Source organism: Lepidochelys kempii, chromosome 6 (assembly GCF_965140285.1).
Source record: "Lepidochelys kempii isolate rLepKem1 chromosome 6, rLepKem1.hap1, whole genome shotgun sequence".
Lineage (NCBI taxonomy): Eukaryota > Metazoa > Chordata > Testudines > Cheloniidae > Lepidochelys > Lepidochelys kempii.
In genome coordinates, this window is record NC_136385.1 from 96,191,748 (window position 1) to 96,212,461 (window position 20,714).

The 20,714-nt window shown below is 45.3% G+C and overlaps 1 protein-coding gene across 1 annotated transcript in view; it reads left to right on the plus strand.

Annotated features, from left to right (window-relative positions):
• The window catches only part of TSHR (thyroid stimulating hormone receptor), a 208,420-nt gene that overhangs the window by 159,298 nt on the left and 28,408 nt on the right, over window positions 1-20,714 (plus strand). Inside the window, exon 8 of the mRNA XM_073349347.1 lies at window positions 2,213-2,281. Within this exon, the coding sequence (XP_073205448.1) occupies window positions 2,213-2,281 (69 nt within the window). The remainder of the gene's footprint in view (window positions 1-2,212; window positions 2,282-20,714) is intronic.

Consider the following 20,714-nt stretch of genomic DNA (forward strand, 5'->3'; position numbering starts at 1 on the left):
GTGGTTTCTCTGTTTCATTTGAACCAGGTGGTATACTTACCTTTATTCTTTCCTAAGCTGCATTAATCTCTGGAGGAATAGTATCTCAATACATTAGAAGTCAGCTGATGTATAGTCTTCTATTTGGACAGGATAAACTATTTTGTGCTTCACCTTGACTGTTTGCGTCATATGCAGATCGTATAAAGGGTCACGTGGTTTCTTCACAGATGATCTTTAGATAGATAACATCCTGTATCAAGACTGCATATGAAATAGCTTTGGCTACGCCCCCTCAGCGGGTTGGAGCTCATTCAACAAGAGCACAAGCAACATCAGTAGCATTCCTCAGTGATGTTTCCATATTGAACATTTTCAGGGTTGCCACGTGGTCTTGCATACATACATTTATGAACCATTATGCTGTTACTGCATCTTCCAGGACAGATACAACCTTGGGAAGGGTGATGCTGCAATCCTTGTTTAAACAGACTCAGAGTCCCGCTTCCTGGGTGGGATACTCCCTTGTGAGTCACCTAAGTGGAGTGTTAGGGGGCTTATTCCTTCACCCACTTACTTCCCTGGTCCTTCTCGCATGAACAGAGAGCAACAATACCCGAAGTCCAAAGGTGCAAACAATTCGATTGTTTATTGGGGTGAACTTCCAGCAAGCATGATTCCAGTTTCCTTCCTTAGTATCCTCCTTCCCAGCTCTGACACCACAGAGCCTTACACCTGTGTCCCTGTTCCCATTCCTACCCTTAGCCAAACATGATTCCAACTTCCTTACTCCCATTCCCTGTTCCCATTTCCCCCTTTAGCAAAACATGATTCCAATTTTCTTACCCCCATTCCCTGTTCCCATCTCCCTTACTCACATGCCCATGCCCATGCCCACACCCACCCCCTTCCTCATTGACTACAGATTATATAGTTAAAGTTGAGTTCTGCTTAGCTATACCTTAACCAATCATTTTCCTGAAATTTAACTCACCAATCCTAACATATTGTAACATGATTGTGTAACCAATTATATCCCACCACCTTAATTAGTTTACACCCAGCAAAATTAATTATACAGCAGACAGGAACAATCACAGAACCAGACAGAGATTATACAGACAAACAATAGCAAAGTGGGAACTACAATGACAAGACAACACAGAAGTGAGGATTTCACATCCCAGCTATTGATAAGTGAGTTCTTGCCAGACAGGATGCTATCAAACTAAGTTTCCTTTTACATTTTCTAGGCACTTCCCTTTCTCTGGAGGTGATAGGAATACAATCCTGTCCTGATAGTGCCTAACAGCCCAATAGCACCTTATTTCAATGTGACTAGTTTGGAATGTGAGGATGTGACCGGTCGCTTCCTAGCTTATGGCTGCCTCTGCTGCTTAGCCAAAGGCCTTAGCCTAAGAACAAGACCTCAATCTGTCACAGTAAGAGAAGGCCCTTACACCGGCAGACAGTGATTTCTTTCTTTTATACCTCTAGAACTAGCCAAGCGATAAGAATACACCTAAATTCTTAAAGTACAGGCCTTTGCAGACAGGCCTGAATATCTATATTCTAACATGGAGTACATAGCTGCATCCACGCGAAGAAGAAGAAACGGTTACTTACTGTAACTGTGGTTCTTCGAGATATGATGCAGACATGTGTTCCATGACCCACCCTCTGTTCTCTCTGCATCAGAGTTTCATCTCTGGGCATTTGGTGTGAAGAAACTGAGAGTGGTTGGGGTGGCGCCACTTCATAAAGCCAAGGGAGGTGCTATCGCCATGAGGCACAGTGCCATCCCCCTACGAGTACTACTAGGCAAATTCTCCCACTCCAGTGAGCTCTGTGCACATGCACCTAAGTGGAATACACATCTGCATCACATCTTGAAGAACTACAGTTACAGTAAGTTATTGTTTCAACTGGGAAACTATGGGAGCTCATTTAATGTTTCTGGGCAGGTCTGAGCTGGGTAATAGAACTACCTTGTCTTTCTTGGGAAGAAAGTAAAAGTTAGTACAAGTTGCAAGTGCTGCCTGGCATTCTTCTGCGCTCAGTAGTCAAGAATGCTGCTCAGCATCCATTAGCCCTTATATTATATTATACTTCCAAGAGATTAAAATTAGTCCATCTGATATGCTGCTGGCCAGGGAAAGATAAAGCCTAATTCTCCAGGAGTCTAGCCCGTACTGCATTGTAAAAATGGATAATTTCATTTATTTGTTTGCAGCAAACTCTACAATAATGGCTTCACTAGGGTCCAAGGCCACGCTTTCAACGGGACGAAGCTGGATGCTGTGTAAGTAGTACCTCTGAAACATTTTTCTGCCTAGGCACATGACCGGAGGCTAAAATTCTCAGCATGGATTCAGCCTCTCTCTCTCTCTGGCTTTGCTGGACAGCTTGGGAGATTGAGATATATAAAAGAAGATTTTAAAAACACCCCTCACCCAGGAAATTATTGTATGGGAAACTAAAAATTGTGCCTGAGAAAATGCCAAAATTGGACAAAGTGAGAGACAACACATCATCAGGAAATGGAGGGAGGAGTTGCACGTTGGAGGCTCCAGAATAAAATAACATGTGTTTCTTTCTGTAACAAATGTGTCCAAAAAATAAAAAGTCAGGATTAGGAAACAGCTGATACTGACTGGCACCCTTCCAGACCCCCTGTGCAGCTGCAAATGTTATAGGATATGTCTCCATAGGCAATACTTATATGGGCTGTTTGGAATATGCTTATGCATCCTGACACTTAGCATTCAAAGAAAAGCATAAAAGGATTTGGTGGTTTACAGGGATTGGGAATGAGGTAGAAATTTTTATTATGTCTACCAGGGGCGCTACTGATCCCTAGAACAAGTGGTTAATCTCAGCTCAGTTTCCATCTCTCCTAGCACAGCATATTAGGGGAAAGGCAATGACTGGCCACTTGCTTAGGCGTGCGCACGAGGTGTGCACACCCTAACACAGTGCAGAGCTCGGTGGGGGCGGGGCTACTTGCTCCCATGGGGGAGCGTGTCTGGCTCTGTGCTGAGCCAAACACTGCTAGGAGCCTCATGGTTAGTGGGGCCGGGGGGTTGGATAAGGGGCTGGGGCAGTCAGGGGACAGGGAGCAGGGTGGGTTGGATACATAGGCAGCGAGATGGGTTGTGGTGCCCATGCTCCATGGTTCGGCAATGTGAGGTGGGGCGCTCTCACCTGGGGGCAGCTCCCCACTCCCTGGCGTCCCTGTGTGCTGCGGAGAGTCTCAGCAGAGGCAGGGCAGCTCCGCACGCTGCCTCTGTCCCCCCTCCCAGAGCTGACCTGGTTCCCAGCCCATTGGCCAAGGTTCCTGGCCAATGGGAGCTGTAGGGGGGGTGGTGCCTGAGCTGCCTGACCAAGCCTCCCCAGCAGGGAGTGGGAGGGAGCTGCAGGCAGAGAGAGCAGCAGGAGTCTGTCACTTTCAGACACAGATGGGGGGGCATTGTGGGGGAGACAAACAGATGGAGCCGGGGGCAGGAGAAAGGAGCAGCGATGGGCACCCCAGGGCTAGCATAAAATACACACTAAAGACGGGGCTTCCTGGGGGGCGGGGTATAGTAACACTCCCTTCTCCTACAGGCCAGGCCCAGGCTGCAGCTGGCTCTGTCCATCACTTCCCCCCTTCCCACAGAGACCCACACAACCCGCTGCCCCCCTGGAAGATCCCCATCACCCCCTGTGCCCCCATCACCCCTCTCCAGAGAGCCCCCCCTTTGTGCCTCCAGAGACAGCTCCCCTCCCCCTGCCTCCCCTGCTCCCAAGCTCCCTACAATCTTCCCCTTTGCCTTCCCCCTCCCGCCCCCACCTCATTGGCCAGGAGGCTCCCAGACTGTTGGCCACCAAGGCCAATGGGAGGTGCACCTGAGGCAGGGGGCCTGCTTGCAGATGCAGACATGCCCGGCTGTGCCTCCAAGCACAGGGAGGTGGAGCCACAGGTGAACAAACCCCGGTCATCATCATCACAGGCACAGCAATTCTCTGGATATTTAATTTCACTGAGGCAAGTAATTTAATCTGCTCTTCCTTTCCAGACAGTTTGTGGCTTTTCTTGTAAGAAAACTTACAATTTCTTTGCAAAGAAGTCCAGTTATAGTTTTTCACTTGAAAAGTATATTTTCTGGTTGTTCATAAGCTCATTTATTTTGTTAACTCAGTTTCATAGGAAATTTTAAAGGTCACTTGAATTGTAACTGTTTTTTTCCATTGGTCCAAAAACACATGGAAGATGTGTAGATTTTTATTTCTGTGGGCCAAACCATGTAGAAATGTAAATGTCAGAGATAGAAAAGCTCTGCAAGGGTATGGGTCCCTCAGGAAATTGTCCTCAAGTCATTCATTCTTCTGGGCATTCCATTCTATTGTTCCCTCTTACAGTGAGAGAGATCAGTCTCTCCACCCACAGGGGAGATGCAGAAGACTGGACCAATCCTGCAGCCACTCTGCCTCTACCCTTTTTCTCTGTCTGCTCCCTCTGCCAGCCCCTTTGGTCCCCTAGGATTCCACCTACCATTATTCCCTCTGGGTCTTCTTTCTCTGGAGCTTCTCATGAAGTAAAGTTGTCGTTACAGGTTCTTATCTCTGCAATGTATTTAATTTTGATGTATTTATTGTTAATTAATGCACTATGGGAGCCCCCCTTCAGCCCTCTGTATAAATTGATCCTCTTCTTTCCGTATGTTTTGCCCATAGGGTTTTCTGCAGCCCTAGGGCAGCCAGCAATAAAACCTGTGCCTTTGCAATGGGGTGAAGGAAGGGGGACCATGAGATCCCTATTTATGTGATTTGCAAGAAGTGTTATCATTACTCAGGGTACCAAATGTGTTTAAATGATATAAGTGCCTTGTAAAATCCCAAAGCAAACTCATTTTCATTTTTCATATAATAATCTCATATACAGTATACACACATTTTTCATTCTATTAGTTGATTTTATTACTATTAATAATAATAATAATTATTATTATTAACTAGGTTACTGGGTTTTTTTCAGTGTGAAAAATTGTGTGCTAAATGTTCGCCTTTAAAAAAAAAAATTCCCTGGGTACACACCCTAATGAAATGTGCTCTGCACGCCTGTGGCCACTTGGAAGACAGAAGAGACGGGCTTATTTATCCCTGTGCCAGGACTGGCCCTTAGAAATTAGATACAGAAAAGTCTTATCAGGTTATCTAGTTCATCCCATTAAGATTTGTTTCCTACAGCATTTTTCTAGTGCTTTGTCTAGGCCATGTAATTTCTGCTGCTTCCCCATATAGGCTTTTCTACCATCTGATCTCACAATTAGGTAGGGAGTGCCAATTGCAATTATATTTTTAGTGATGTGGGCTGGGAACTGGACAGAAGCCAGCCACTCATTTCACACAGGCCACTGCACACCCAGCCAATACCAAAAAGTTTTATTTACTCTTGAACTGGATCACATTTGGCCACTGAGCTAAAGGTAACAAGCTACATAAACCTCTACCAGTCCTTGTTGAGACATCCTTTAGTTCAGAGATTGGCAACTTTTGGCACGCGGCCCACCAGGATAAGCCCACTGGCGGGCCGGGACGGTTTGTTTACCTGCTGCATCCGCAGGTTTGGCCGATCACAGCTCCCACTGGCCACAGTTCACTGTCCCAGGCCAATGGGGGCTTCAGGAAGCGCCGCGGGCCAAGGGATGTAAGGTAAGCAGCAGGGATACGGACCCTGGACTTCAGGAAAGCAGACTTCGACTCCCTCAGGGAACGGATGGATAGGATCCCCTGGGGGACTAACATGAAGGGGAAAGGAGTCCAGGAGAGCTGGCTGTATTTCAAGGAATCCCTGTTGAGGTTACAGGAACAAACCATCCCGATGTGTCGAAAGAATAGTAAATATGGCAGGCGACCAGCTTGGCTTAACGGTGAAATCCTAGCGGAACTTAAACATAAAAAAGAAGCTTACAAGAAGTGGAAGGTTGAACGTATGACCAGGGAAGAGTATAAAAATATTGCTCGGGCATGTATTTTTAATGAAATCAGGAGGGCCAAATCGCACCTGGAGCTGCAGCTAGCAAGAGATGTCAAGAGTAACAAGAAATGTTTCTTCAGGTATGTTAGCAACAAGAAGAAAGCCAAGGAAAGTGTGGGCCCCTTACTGAATGAGGGAGGCAACCTAGTGACAAAGGATGTGGAAAAAGCTAATGTACTCAATGCTTTTTTTGCCTCTGTCTTAACGAACAAGGTCAGCTCCCAGACTACTGCACTGGGCAGCACAGCATGGGGAGGAGGTGACCAGCCCGCTGTGGAGAAAGAAGAGGTTCGGGACTATTTAGAAAAGCTGGACGAGCACAAGTCCATGGGGCCGGATGTGTTGCATCTGAGAGTGCTAAAGGAGTTGGCGGATGTGATTGCAGAGCCATTGGCCATTATCTTTGAAAACTCATGGCGATCCGGAGAAGTCCCGGACGACTAGAAAAAGGCTAATGTAGTGCCCATCTTTAAAAAAGGGAAGAAGGAGGATCCTGGGAACTACACGCCAGTCAGCCTCACCTCAGTCCCTGGAAAAATCATGGAGCAGGCCCTCAAGGAATCAATTCTGAAGCACTTAGAGGAGAGGAAAGTGAGCAGGAACAGTCAGCATGGATTCACCAAAGGCAAGTCCTGCCTGACTAATCTAATTGCCTTCTATGACGAGATAACTGGCTCTGTGGATGAGGGGAAAGCGGTGGACGTGTTGTTCCTTGACTTTAGCAAAGCTTTTGACACGGTCTCCCACAGTATTCTTGCCAGCAAGTTAAAAAAGTATAGGCTGGATGAATGGATTATAAGGTGGATAGAAAGTTGGCTAGATTGTCGGGCTCAATGAGTAGTGATCAATGGCTCCATGTCTAGTTGGCAGCCAGTGTCAAGTGGAGTCCCCAGGGGTCGGTCCTGTGGCCTGTTTTGTTCAATATCTTCATAAATGATCTGGAGGATGGCATGGATGGCACCCTCAGCAAATTTGCAGATGATACTAAACTAGAAGGAGTGGTGGATATGCTGGAGGGCAGGGATAGGATACAGAAGGACCTAGACAAATTGGAGGATTGGGCCAAAAGAAATCTGATGAGGTTCAATAAGGATAAGTGCAGGGTCCTGCACTTAGGACAGAAGAACCCAATGCACCGCTACAGACTAGGGACCGAATGGCTAGGCAGCAGTTCTGCGGAAAAGGACCTAGCGGTGACACTGGACGAGAAGCTGGATATAAGTCAGCAGTGTGCCCTTGTTGCCAAGAAGGCCAATGGCATTTTGGGATGTATAAGTAGGGGCATAGTGAGCAGATCGAGGGACGTGATCGTCCCCCTCTATTCGACAATGGTGAGGCCTCATCTGGAGTACTGTGTCCAGTTTTGGGCCCCACACTACAAGAAGGATGTGGATAAATTGGAGAGAGTCCAGAGAAGGGCAACAAAAATTATTAGGGGTCTGGAACACATGATTTATGAGGAGAGGCTGAGGGAACTGGGATTGTTTAGTCTGCAGAAGAGAAGAATGAGGGGGGATTTGATAGCTGCTTTCAACTACCTGAGAGGTAGTTCCAGAGAGGATGGTTCTAGACTATTCTCAGTGGTAGAAGAGGACAGGACAAGGAGTAATGGTCTCAAGTTGCAGTGGGGGAGGTTTAGATTGGATATTAGGAAAAACTTTTTCACTAGGAGGGTGGTGAAACACTGGAATGCGTTACCTAGGGAGGTGGTAGAATCTCCTTCCTTAGAAGTTTTTAAGGTCAGGCTTGACAAAGCCCTGGCTGGGATGATTTAATTGGGGATTGGTCCTGCTCTGAGCAGGGGGTTGGACTAGATGACCTCCTGAGGTCCCTTCCAACCCTGATATTCTATGATTCTATGATTCTATGATCCAAAGTGAGGACAGTGAGGAGTCCGACGAGAATATTGAGTCACGTAATGCATATGACACGAAATTGCTTGTCTCATTCACGGGCATGCTCTCCACCATGGAAGCCGCTTTTGGGCTTGGGAAACAAGCACTGAGTGGTGGGATCACATCGTTCTGCAAGTGTGGGATGACGAGCAGTGGCTGCAGAACTTTCAGATGAGAAAAGCCACTTTCATAGGACTGTGTGCTGAACTTACCCCGACCCTGCGGTGCAAGGACATGAGATTGAGAGCTGCCCTGCCGGTGGAAAAACAGGTTGCTATTGCAATCTGGAAGCTGGCAACTCCAGACAACTACCGATCGGTCGCTAACCAGTTTGGAGTGAGAAAGTCAACAGTTGGAATTGTGTTGATGCAAGTTTGCAGGGCCATTAATCGCATCCTGCTCAGAAGAACCGTGACTCCGGGTAACGTGCATGACATTGTGGCTGGCTTTGAACAAATGGGTTTCCCTAACTGCGGAGGCGCGATAGATGGGAAGCATATTCCTATTTTGGCACCAGACCACCTAGCCTCCCGAGTATGTTAACTGAAAGGGGTATTTCTCCATGGTTCTCCAGGCGCTTGTGGATCACCATGGGCGTTTCATTGTCATTAACGCAGGCTGCCCCGGAAAGGTGCATGACGCATGCATCTTTCGGAACACTGGCCTGTTCAGGAAGCTGCAAGCCGGAACTTTTTTCCCAGACCAGAGGATCACTGTAGGGGAAGTCGAAATGCCCATTTTGATCCTTGGAGACCCCGCTTACCCTTTAATGTCATGGCTCATGAAACCCTACACAGGGAGCCTGGACAGCAGTCAGGAATGGTTCAACTACAGGCTGAGCCAGTGCTGAATGACTGTGGAGTGTGCTTTTGGCCATTTGAAGGGCCGCTGGCGCTCTCTTTATGGGAAGCTGGACTTGGCCGAAGCCAGCATCCCTGCGGTTATATCCGCATGCTGTACCCTCCATAATATTTGTGAAGGGAAGGGTGAAAGCTTCACTCAGGCGTGGGCCTCAGAGAGTCAACATCTGGAGGCTGAATTTGCACAGCTAGAGAGCAGGGCTATTAGAGGGGCCCAGCGTGGGGCTGCAAGGATTAGGGATGCCTTAAGGGAGCAATTTGAGGCTGAAAGCCACCAGTAATGTCTGTTGCTCTGCACGGGAGTTAAGTGCAGTGGCTGTCTTTGGTACACTGAATTGTGGTGCTTGTTGCTTTCCTGAGCTAAGGTATATTTTGCTTTATGCTCTAATAAAGTATGTTTTCAAAGTGAAAAACTTCATTTATTGAAAAGAAAATTCATTTATTGAAATAAAAACAAAGTAATACAACGGCAAGGGGATGGGGTCGGAGGGGACCAGTTCACTCACAGACTTGAGAATGTCCTGATTTCATACTCTGGAATCCTGTCTGGAGTGCTGTGCACTTAGTGCTGCACTTCAGGATGGCTATAAGGCATGTTGAGGGGGATTGAGTGCAGTGGACAAGGGTTGTAGTTTTCGTGGGTGGATGGTGAAGCTGGAGGTGAGCCTGGATAGAGTCCAGTTGGCGCTCCATTATGCTAATCAGCTGATCCATGCTTTACTGCCAGAGCACCGCGTTTTGTTGCCGGTGATCCTCATTCTTCTGGTGGATCCTCCTTTCACTCTCCCTCCACTTCTGTGCCTTTCGATTCTTCCACAGACTGCCGCATCACTTCCTGCAGCATGTCTTCTTTGCTTTTATGGGACCTCTTCCTGAGTGCTCTCACTCTGTCGGCCGGTGATAACACTGGTGGCTGAGATCTCAAGGTTGCACCTATACAGGCAAAATGCAACACTTAACAGAGGAAGCATTGTATACACCAGACAGAGCAATGATTCCCCCGCACTTAAGGAGGGCAATCACAGTCCAAACAAAACCATACTTTGCCTGCCCCAAAGCGAGCGCACATAAGCCACAGGAGCCCCAGAAATGGTGAGTAAGCACAGGGTCCAGGGGGACTGATTGTTTCATGGGTGTACTGTCTTCTGGATTTCTGTGCCGTGGGGAGAGCCAACAGCTCCAGGGGAAATTTACACTGAACACTGTCACAACATTCTCCACAGGAGATCGTCCTGGAAGATATTTCGCTGCTGAGGGTGACCGGGGAAGCAAGGGAGGGTCTTCTACTACAAAGCGGCTTCCACCCTGGCCCATACACAGCTTGACTGTGTGCAGTAATGGTCCCCCCGCCCCTCACGGCACAGTGGCATGGACACGTTAGCCTGACTGGGGCAAGAACCACGCTGGCTCTCCCAATAAACCTGAGCAGGCGCATTGCCCACGTTCTGTCTGAGACTTTTGAAGAGATCACCGATGCCGATTACCGTGGTGTGAGAGAGCACATCAATGCGCTATTCCACATCTAGGCATGCATGTATCCCAAACCCTCCTCGCCCAAAGAGCCTGCACCAAAGAACTTCCTTCCCGAAAAAAAAAAAACGCCTACCAGGAACCTCCTCTGTTGTTTGTCCTTCCCCAAGCACCGGACGCTGTGACTGGCTGCCTTCCTCCTGGCTCGAGAAGAGCTCCTGGCTGCATGCATCAAGGGATTCTGGGGTGTCTCCCCCCTCCTCAGCACCCTCGCTTGCATTTTCCTCCTCCTCCTCCTCCTCCCCCCACCTTGCTGTGCTGGGCTCAGAAGTGTCCATGGTGGTCGTTGGAGTGGAGGTGGGGTTGCCCCCAAGTATCGCATCCAGCTCTTTGTAGAAATGGCAGGTCACGGGGGCAGCACCAGAGCAGCCGTTTGCCTTGCAGGCTTTGTGGTAGGCATTCCGCAGCTCCTTCACTTTAACCCTGCACTGTATGGTGTCCCAGTCATGGCCCCTTTCCATCATGGCCCTTGATATGTGCCCGAAGGTATCGTAATTCCTGTGTATTTAAACTGACAACTATAGAGATAAGTGTCCATTAACAATTCCCCTAGCCTTCCAGTGTTCAGGTACAGCTATATTGTTGAATTGGGACGATGTCTATGGGTATAGAAAGAAAAATGGTGTACTAGTTGTGCACTCAATTTCTAAGCAAAGCCGTGGTAAAGTCAGAATGCTTATATCTAGGTATAGTGAGTTGTAATTATTCAACCTGACAGCCACTAGGGCCTGGATCACTGGGGCTAAATGTGTGTTTGATAATATGAGATAGAGTCCTTTGGTTTGTGTTGAGGGATAGGAAAGAAGATTGGGGTTAAGAAGTTTAAATATAATTATTACAGAACTAGAGCAGCATGTCACAATTTCTTATTTTTATGGATGCAACTTCACACCTTATGCAGTTGGCTTCAAATGCATCTGATGAAGTGGGTTCTAGCCCATGAAAGCGTATTCCCAAATAAATTTGTTAGTATCTAAGGTGCCACAAGGACTCCTCGTTGTTTTTGCTGTTTCAGAGTAACACGGCTACCACTCTGAAACCTATCCGGTGCTGTAACTCCTTATCCTTGTGCTCTGAGGGATTGATCTAAAGCCCAATTAAGTCAATGGAAAGTGACTTTAGTGGAATTTGGATCAGGCCCTGACTTCCAGCTCTTGACATGTGACATTAATCTATTTCTGGTATTTTTCATGCATCCTGTCTGCCTATGGGTTGGAGGTTAGGGAAGGGGCAAGGGTGGGCGAAGGAAGAGATATACTCGTAGGAGAGCAATAATGAGGTGTTCTTCTTCGAATGCTTGCACATGTCCATTCCACTGTACATGTGTGTGTGCATTGTGCGCGATTGTCTAAGACCTTTTTTCCTCAACAGTACCTGTCAGGGTAGCTTGAGTGCCCTCTGCCATCATGCACTGCAGCATGTAAGTATAAGAGAGTGGAGCACAGACACACACCGACCTTCTTCAGTTCTTTCTGACCTCCCGGGAGGTTGTCGGAATGGAGTCAAATTTGTTGTGGCAAGAGCTTCCCTCACTCCTTGGTATATATACCCTCTTACTGTTAGAAATTAGTTAGCTGAAGTTAGTTTAGCTGGTTTTTAGTACTTGTTTTAGTTTTAGGTCTTTTTTGATTAAATTTTATCTTTCAGTACTGGGATCGGTACTGGAACGAAGCCTCACTCACTGGGAGTTTAAGGCTTGCAGAAAGCCTGTGCCAGTCGGTGACCCGCACCTGGCTTTCTTTAAATATTTGGGAGAATCCCACATCAGCATCAGATGTCACATTTGTGAAGGATTTAAGCCCAGCTCAAAGAAAGAAAGAACAGCGAGGCTCAGGTGTTTACTTATGGAGGTAGCACTTTGCACTCTATCGGAGTCATCACATGGGGAAAGCACCCCATGTATGGAGGCGCCCCATCAGAGATATCTGCAGCTCCTCGATCCCTTTCGCCAGTGCTGAAGAAAAGGCATAGACCCTCCCAGGGTTTGGTACTCATTGAGTTTGTTGGTATAGAAGCCAGGTAGAGGCAGAGACTCTATGAGACATTTGAGAGAGAGAGGCTCTCCCTAGAGCACTTATCAGTTAAGAAGAAGAGACTGCTGCCTCTGGAACCTGTGCCAGGTCTGTCGAGACCATCCTCCAAAAGATCATTGCATCAGGGTCATCAGTTGTTGCCACACTCAGTCACCCTGGAGGAGTATGCAAGGGACCCGCTTCGCCTTTCAGTGCCAGTATCCCTGGCAGTACAGGAAGGCTTACAATTGGTACTGATTCCTGCAGCTCCTACCTCACCATGTCAGGAACCAACAATACTGTTACCTCCCAAGCTTCCACAAAAGCTGGTGCAGTCAAGAGGAAGTCTCCAATGATATCCCCAGTACTGCTGTTATCAGGTTCTGGCTACCTATCTCAAGTCCAAACTGGTTCTTCCCCTCAGTTGTCAAAGGTATCGGACTCTTCTTCTTCAGACTCAGAGGTGTGTTTGTCTTTGTCATGTCCAAGATTGGGAACATACACTTCATCAGAGACCATGGGTCATGCAGCAGTCACAGCACTGGCCTCCTGCTCAGGGGCAATGGCTCGGTCAAGGTTCCAGGCCCATATTACTGGCCATTTTGGATACTGTGAGGTGTCTTTCCTCCCACAAGGATCTTTCCTCCGCTTTCTCATTTACTGTCCTCAATGGCAGGCCAGGGGCATCAGCACTGTGGACATCATTCTCCAGTACCAAGATTGGTACTGAGCATCCAGAAGTCACTCGGGCTGGTTCTCCACCACAAGACATAGAGCAGCCACAACCTCAGAATCCTGTTGCATCTGACCAGATCAGGTGGCAAGAGATTCACCACCACCAGAGGACCACAGAGCTCATCAAGATCTATTGAGAAGGGTGGCCTCTGTTCTTGACAGTCAGACAGAGGAGGTGTGTGAAAGCTCTCACAAGCTGGTGGACATTGTGGTATCAGTGGCCCCTGCCAGAGTGGCCCTGCTGATCAACAATGCCATTTTACTCCTACTAGAATTCTGCACCACTGCACAAAGCAGAATTTACACAGAATTTATGGTCCCCACAGAATTTTATTTTTTCACGCAGAATTTGTGATTTCTGATGCTCTGTAATGGGATTGGCACCCACCTCTTGTGAGTGCCCCCCTCTGGTTGTGTGCGGTCTTTAAAGTATGGAGCCATATCCCCAGGGGTTCCTCCCTGGAGACACTATCTTCCTGCAGCACTCCCCAGGCTCAGTCCCTACTCAGGGTCCTCAGCCTGCCAGGAGCTCCTTCATTGCTTCCCCAGTCTTTGCTGGCAAACTGTCTTTGGCTCAGTCCTAGCAGGTCATCAAGTTGGGCCATTTCCAGCACAAATCCATGATCACTTTAGATAAGCTATTACCAGCAGGACAGTGGGGTGGGAGGAGGTATTGTTTCATGATCTCTGTGTGTATATAACGTCTGCTGCAGTTTCCACGGTATGCATCCGATGAAGTGAGCTGTAGCTCACGAAAGCTCATGCTCAAATAAATTGGTTAGTCTCTAAGGTGCCACAAGTACTCCTTTTCTTTTTGCGAATACAGACTAACACGGCTGTTACTCTGAAACCAGTCCTGGCCAAGGTACTGTTCTCCCGCCTATGGTGGACAAACCCACATCACAAACACATGGGAGTCCCCCTTCTTCCCTCTTCTCCTGACAAAACTATCATCATCATCTATGCTTCCCTACTAGGCTGGGGAGCCCAAATGGACAACTGGTCATTCTATCTACAGGACCAAGCACACTGGGGCAGCAATCCTGACAGGGGGTGCTGGACACTACTGTCATATAAATAATAATGATACTTGTCCACTGAAATGAGGACTGAAAACACCAACTCATTTCAGATAAGTTGCCAGACATATTTCAGTGAATAATTGATGTTCAGTCATTACCTGGACTGAATGTCACTGGCCTAGATTTGAACGCTAGAGGTAAAATTATCCTATTTCCAATATCAATCTCCTGAGCGAGAAAATCCCCTGAAAGCCATTAATAATTGAAAACATTACTGAGAACAAAGATACAGACAATACCACTATTTTCAGAATGTTAACATCTGTTTTAAAACTTACTTTGTAGGCATGAATGATAAACAGTATCTGTTTCACAATTCATGCTCTGGACATTGTTTTCAGGAATTTATTTCTGTGGTTCCTTCATGAAATTTATTCATGCTGGCTCAGATCCTGAGGTACAATGCAGCTTCTTTCTGCCACACTGAGGAGAGGTTCTGTCCCTAAACCTCTGCACAGCCAGACACAAGAGGATCACTTTGGTGTAGGGGGAAACTCTTGTGGCATACAACCTGCATAGCAGCCGCTACACCACCCTTTGCCCCTGCTGCCTACAAAGAAGGAATGTCCAGAGCACAGGGCTCTGGGGCTTTCCTACAACCCACTGATCCCTGGCTGCCATATTGTTAATTGAAATTGCTGGCAGCTGGCATAACTCAGAGCCGCCTTCAGGTTACTGTAAGTTACAGTAGGGAACCAGCTCAGCAAGGAGCCAGCCCCAGGATCTGGGAAATGCAAAGTCTACTTTTGCACCCACTATGGAGCTGCACCAAGGTTCTGGGCCAGTATCATGCTTGTTGTCTCATTACTGATGGCATGTTATGTAGAAACTCTAAACTCATTTAATAATTTGATGGTCATATTTAAAATGTAGCTGATGGGGGCATATTTTTTTCTGCTTTACTAAACTCTGTAGACTTACTCTAAAATTAGAAGACAAAAAGAATTGGTGATTCTATCAAAAGAAAACACACTTATCCAATGATGTATTTTCATGAGGAAGCTCAGTAACTGTTCCTGGTTAAAACTGTACTTGGATAACAACAAGGGTTTTACCATAAAGGATCTTTTGGAGAAAAATATTGAAATGCAATCAACACATTAAACTGTATCTTAAAACCTTTCTGAGAAAGAAAGCCCAGAGGGCAATTATTATATAAGAATGCTCTGTGTTGTTGTCTGACGTTCTTTTTCTTTTTCCATTTCTTTTTTTCATGTTTCATATAATGAGTTTTGTATTGATGAAGTTAGCAGATTCTTTTCTTTATTCCTAGAACAGGCTCAGAATGAGCAGCAATAGTGTAAGTTTCCCCTGCACTGCCTATCCAATGTGCCTCAAACTTGACACAAATTGAGGAGAGGGTTACAAGAAGTTGGCTGAAGGGAAAGAAAAAAACAGGAGCATGTGGTTATGGAGTAGAGCTTGGTGAAAGGTGTGGCTTAAATTTTTTTCACTGAAAAATGCTGATTTGGGACAACCAAGACATTTTGTGCATCTGAAGAAGTGGGGTTTTTACCCATGAAAGCTTATGCCCAAATAAATCTGTTAGTATTTAAGGTGCCACCGGACTCCTTGTTGTTTTTGTGAATTTGTGTCAATTTCAACAAATTTTCAGTCAAAGAAAGAAATGTCAAAACAGTTCATTTCTACATTAAAGTTGTTGATATTTTGGGCTTGAAGCACACGTGGGCTTAGGTTCCTAACTCCAACTTTTAGGCGCCATTCACAAAACTGAGAAGGAAGAGGAAGTGGTGATGTCACCACCCCTTTTATAACAAGTAGCTCAGTGATTAGGGCACTCACCTAAGATATAGAAGATCTAAGTTTGAATCCTCACTAAGGAGCAGGGACTGGAACCCTGGTGTCCCACACCTTCCAGTTGAGTGTCCTAACCACCAGGCTAGAGAGCCATTTTTATTTTGTGCCTGGGTCAATGAATATTTAATTATTTATACAAAGTGGAGCAGCTTCAACAGGAGAGATTGAGAGACCTATCACAGAATACCTTATAGCCTGGTGGTTAGGGCATGCAGTTGAGAGGGTGGAGACCTGGGTTTCAGTTCCTGCACTAGAGTGGAGTTTCAAATGTGGGTCTTCATATTCCGGGTGGAGTGATCTAACTCCTGGATAAATGACATTTGCTTTTTTTTTTTTTTTTTAAAAAGTTGCCACAAATTAAAAAGTTTAGTTTGGGGTTGAATAAAATGTTTTGTTTGACTCAAAGCTAATTTTTTTCACAAGCTTCAACTTGCTGAAAATTCCAAAAAATATTCTGTTTTAGGTCAACATAAAAAGAATTTATTTTATTATTGTTATTTTTTGGAACTGCCTGCTAATGGAAAAAATCAGTTATTCACATAACTCTATTATGGAGAGTAGTTATGTGCACAATTAGCAGTTCTTTGAGTGCTTGTCCATATATATTCCACTCATGGTCTGCATGTGCCCTGTGTGATTGAGAATCTGAGTCTTTTGTCCAGTGGTGTCCAGTGTGGCCATGCATGTGCCCTGAATGTTTTCATGCCCTGCACCAAAGAGATACAGGGTAGAGCAGCCCAAATGTTACTCCATTTCTGCTCACCACCCATGGCTGCAAGACAAAACTACTTGTTGTCATTCTCATGAGCTTAGATTTTTCTAACCTTGTGTATATATCCCTACTTTCATACTTATTGTTAATGATTAGTATTAGGTTTTTTGCTTGTTGGCAAATACTTCTGATAGATTTTCTTTTCTTTTTTCAACTTTTTACTGGGTATACATCATAATTCTCCTGTTACTGCAGCTTAGATATGTCAAACCCTAAATCCTCCAGATTTAGGTATTGCCTCTATTGTGAGAGTGCATTACCCATAAATGAGGACCATACATGATGCCTTTTTTTTGAGTGCCAAGGGAGGTCCCACATCCCCAGTCAATGAACAGTCTGCAAGTCTTTCTCAGAGAGAACATTAAACATCAAAGAACCTCATCTGAAAATGTCTTTGCTTGATTGATCCATGATTCCAGCCTCAAACTCTGGTATCTCTGAGCCCACTGGGGAAGATCTTCCTGTTTCCAGTAGTACACCTGTTAACTCAGTGTCTGCCAGCTCCAGAGCTGTCATGTACGGCTGCAATTTCTGTCTCAGAAAGAATTGACAAAAAGAAGGAGCACTGCTCTGGAAGAGTTAGAGGCAGATCACCAGTGAAAGTCTCCTTTAACAGGTGGTCTGGTTCCCTTCACTGTTCTTAGTGTAAAGAGACTTGACAGTCTAGTATGGCTGCTGTGGAACTCAAAAACATCACACTGTTGATGTTTCAGTACCACAGTGGTATATAAAATTGGATGCCTCTTTGGTGCTGGCTCCTGCCATATTGTCTAATATTGCTTCCTTGGCACAAATGATCTCTGTTATAATTCCTTCAGTCCCAGCAATGACTGCTATGCTCCGCTCAGTACATCAGCACAGTTGACTCCACTCTTTCCTATGCTCGCTCCCCTGTTGACCCACTGCACCATTTAGTACTGACAAAGTATGTGGTACAGGGAGGCTTGCAGGTGTTGGAGGAGACTTCTCTCTACTTCTCTCAATAACACCTCTTCAATACTGGTACCTTTATCTGCGGCACTGAGTGTGTTTCAAAGTCCAACTGCACAGGGTCTACTGGTACAGATGACTAGTCCAGCTTCTTCCACCCCACCATTGGATGCAGAGTGCTTCATTATATCTTCCTTAGGATCACAAGACAGGATGCAGGAGTCATCTACATATTCCTCAATGGCATCTCCTTTTGCCTCTTACAAATCTTGTAGATGTTCAAGAGACTCTTCTCATGTGAGATTCTACAGTGACTATCACTGTCTTGCCCCATGATTTCCTCTTTGCTATTGGGCCTTCCCTTTGCTGTTGGGCCTTCCCTTTGCAATATGCCTGCATGGCCCTTCTGAAATCTATGGGGTTCATATAGGCCAGAACATCATACCTCTGTGCCACCTCTCAGGGAAAAAAAATCCTCCTTCTGCTTCTGCTTCTCAGCCTGCTCCTTGACATTGCCTTTTCAAGGTCCTCCTCAAACCGAGGAGATGTCTGAAGAAGTTCCACCTCAAGCTGGTGATTTGATGGGACCTACACCTGTATCATTCTTGTTGTCTGACAAGTTGTAATTCCTGCTGCCCCATTGCAACTGGTTGATTTTAAAAATTTTCAAAACTTACTTAAGAGAGAGGTTGAGTGTCTTCAAACCCCTGTTGAGGAGGTTCAGGAATGCTCTCATAAACTGATTGACATACTTCATTCAGCTACATCTAGGAAAATAGCTCTCCCTATTAATGATGCTATTGTGGACCTGCAAAGATTTTGAGGCAAACTCCTGCTACGTTAAGGTTTTGGTTTTTAAATACCATGCTCCTTTGCAGGGACAGAATTTTCTATACTTATCCAGTACCAGGATCTCTAGTTTTTGACAGCTGCCAATTGTTAAGGGCTTTGCCTTCACCCTCTTCTGGTTCTTGTCATGCAGACAGAAAACAGAAGACCAGAAGTCCAAAGTGTAGGCAATGTGATGTTTATTGGGGTTAATCAAGCAAACACAACCATAGTTTTGCGTCCCATGGGAGGGGTAAGGAGTGAGGTTGTGCTTTGCTTAGGGATAGGCATTTCTTTAGCTTTAAGTGTTTCTTATACCTTCTCTCTCCTGACCGCCATCCTCCTCGCCCCTCCCAACTGGTTGCTTGACCTTATCTAAGGAGAGGAGTTGAGGCAGGACTATCCTTCAAGTGTATGCTCATATATTAAACTCCCACTCTGCCAAGCAACACTGTAGCTCTATCTCTCATCTCTTTTCATCCCATCTGCTTGTGGGAAGATGTAACACACAGTGTCTTTGTTCACACATGTTAATAAGAATATAAAAATATCAAAAGTCAAATGGACACACAAGACCCAAAATTCTTTCTCAGGCAAATATACAGGCCTGAATACTACATTATCATCACTAACACTCCTAACACCAATGAGTGCTCATTCCTTTAGAGCTCAGACAGCCTCAGCAGTATCTTTACAAAATATCTCTATTATGGGCATCTATAAGGCAGACACCTGTGGATCAAGTCATACTTTCACAAGACACTACTCCATTGTAGAAACATCAAATTTGGAAGTATCTTTTGGCAAAGTTGTGCTGTGGTCTTTATTCATTTAGATTCTGAGCTCACATCAGCTTACATGGAATCACTGCTTGTGAGTCACTATGAGTGGAATATATAAATATGGGCAAGCACTCAAAGAAAGAAAATCAGTAACTGGAGTTCTTTGAGATGTACTATCCATATTATATATTCCGTGACACACACTCCTTCCCCTTTGCTATGGAGTCCTGTGACATTGGGATTCTGTGGTGGAGAAGGAACTCAGTGGCTGGCAGTTGGGCTCTCTGCCTTATATGCCCTCAGTGCAGGTTACAAGGACATTCAGGGCATGTGCACAGTCCCAATGGACACTGCTGTCCAAAAAACTCTGATATTGAGTGCACGGGGTGCCTGCACACCGTGAGTGGAATTTTTATATATGCACAACACATCTCAAAAAAAACTACAGGTAAGTAACTTTTTTTTATTCTTTAATGAATTTTTTTTAGGGTATAAACAAGATATTAATGATATCAGTAATCCTAACTGATCACTTACCTAGCCATTATCAGTTGCTTATTTACTACAGGCATCATGGTAGAAGAGAATATTGAGATATTTAAAGGAGGGCAGGTAATGGCTTTACAGATTAATTTGGGGAGGGCATAGCATGCATTGGGGCAATATGGAAGAAATGTGAAGGTGCTTGTGGGAGAAGTGGATAAACAGGCAATGGAGACTGGCATCATTATAGAGAAGATGGTGCTGGGGAAAATGTGGAGAGCCATAAAAGTAGGGGCTAGAGGTTTGCATAAGATGCAGTGGGAAAAGGGAAGCCATTGGAGGGACTCAGAAGTGGCATAGAACTGCTTGAAATTTTGTTTTTGAAACTTTTTTCCCCAGCAGAATTATAGCCTTGTTAAGAATAAAACATTTTGGTAAAATGCTTCTGGTTTTTCTACATTTTACAGTTTTTCATCTACATTTCAAATTTTAAAAATTTGAATTTTCAGGGTTTGCGGTTTTGCCACTGCATACTATATAATGAATTTTCACTTTTTTCTTTTTTCTTTTTCTTTTTGCATTTTTACTTTTACCACTCTATCACTTTTCAGTATTTCCTGAAAAATTGTGAAGTGGCAAAAGGAAAAATGAGATTCTAACTCTGCCAACCATAGCTCTTCAAAAGTTGAAGTTTTGAAAAGTTACAAAGTACCAAAAGGAAAAAAATAAAAAGCAAGGGAGAAAAAAACCTGGATATCACTCCTGATATTGCAATCAGTATCAGAGAGGAAAAACTGGGAGGAAGCAAGACACCAAAATTTTGAAAAAAATATTTCACAATTTTTTTTAAAAAATGGGGGAGAAAGTCATACCCTTTGAGACAGAAACAACTTTAGAATTGTTTTTCAGTTTTTTTAGCCAGCTCTAGGATGACATGTTCAGACCAGCAGGTCAGAAGAGTAATTCAAAATTGACCGGAGATCGGGGTC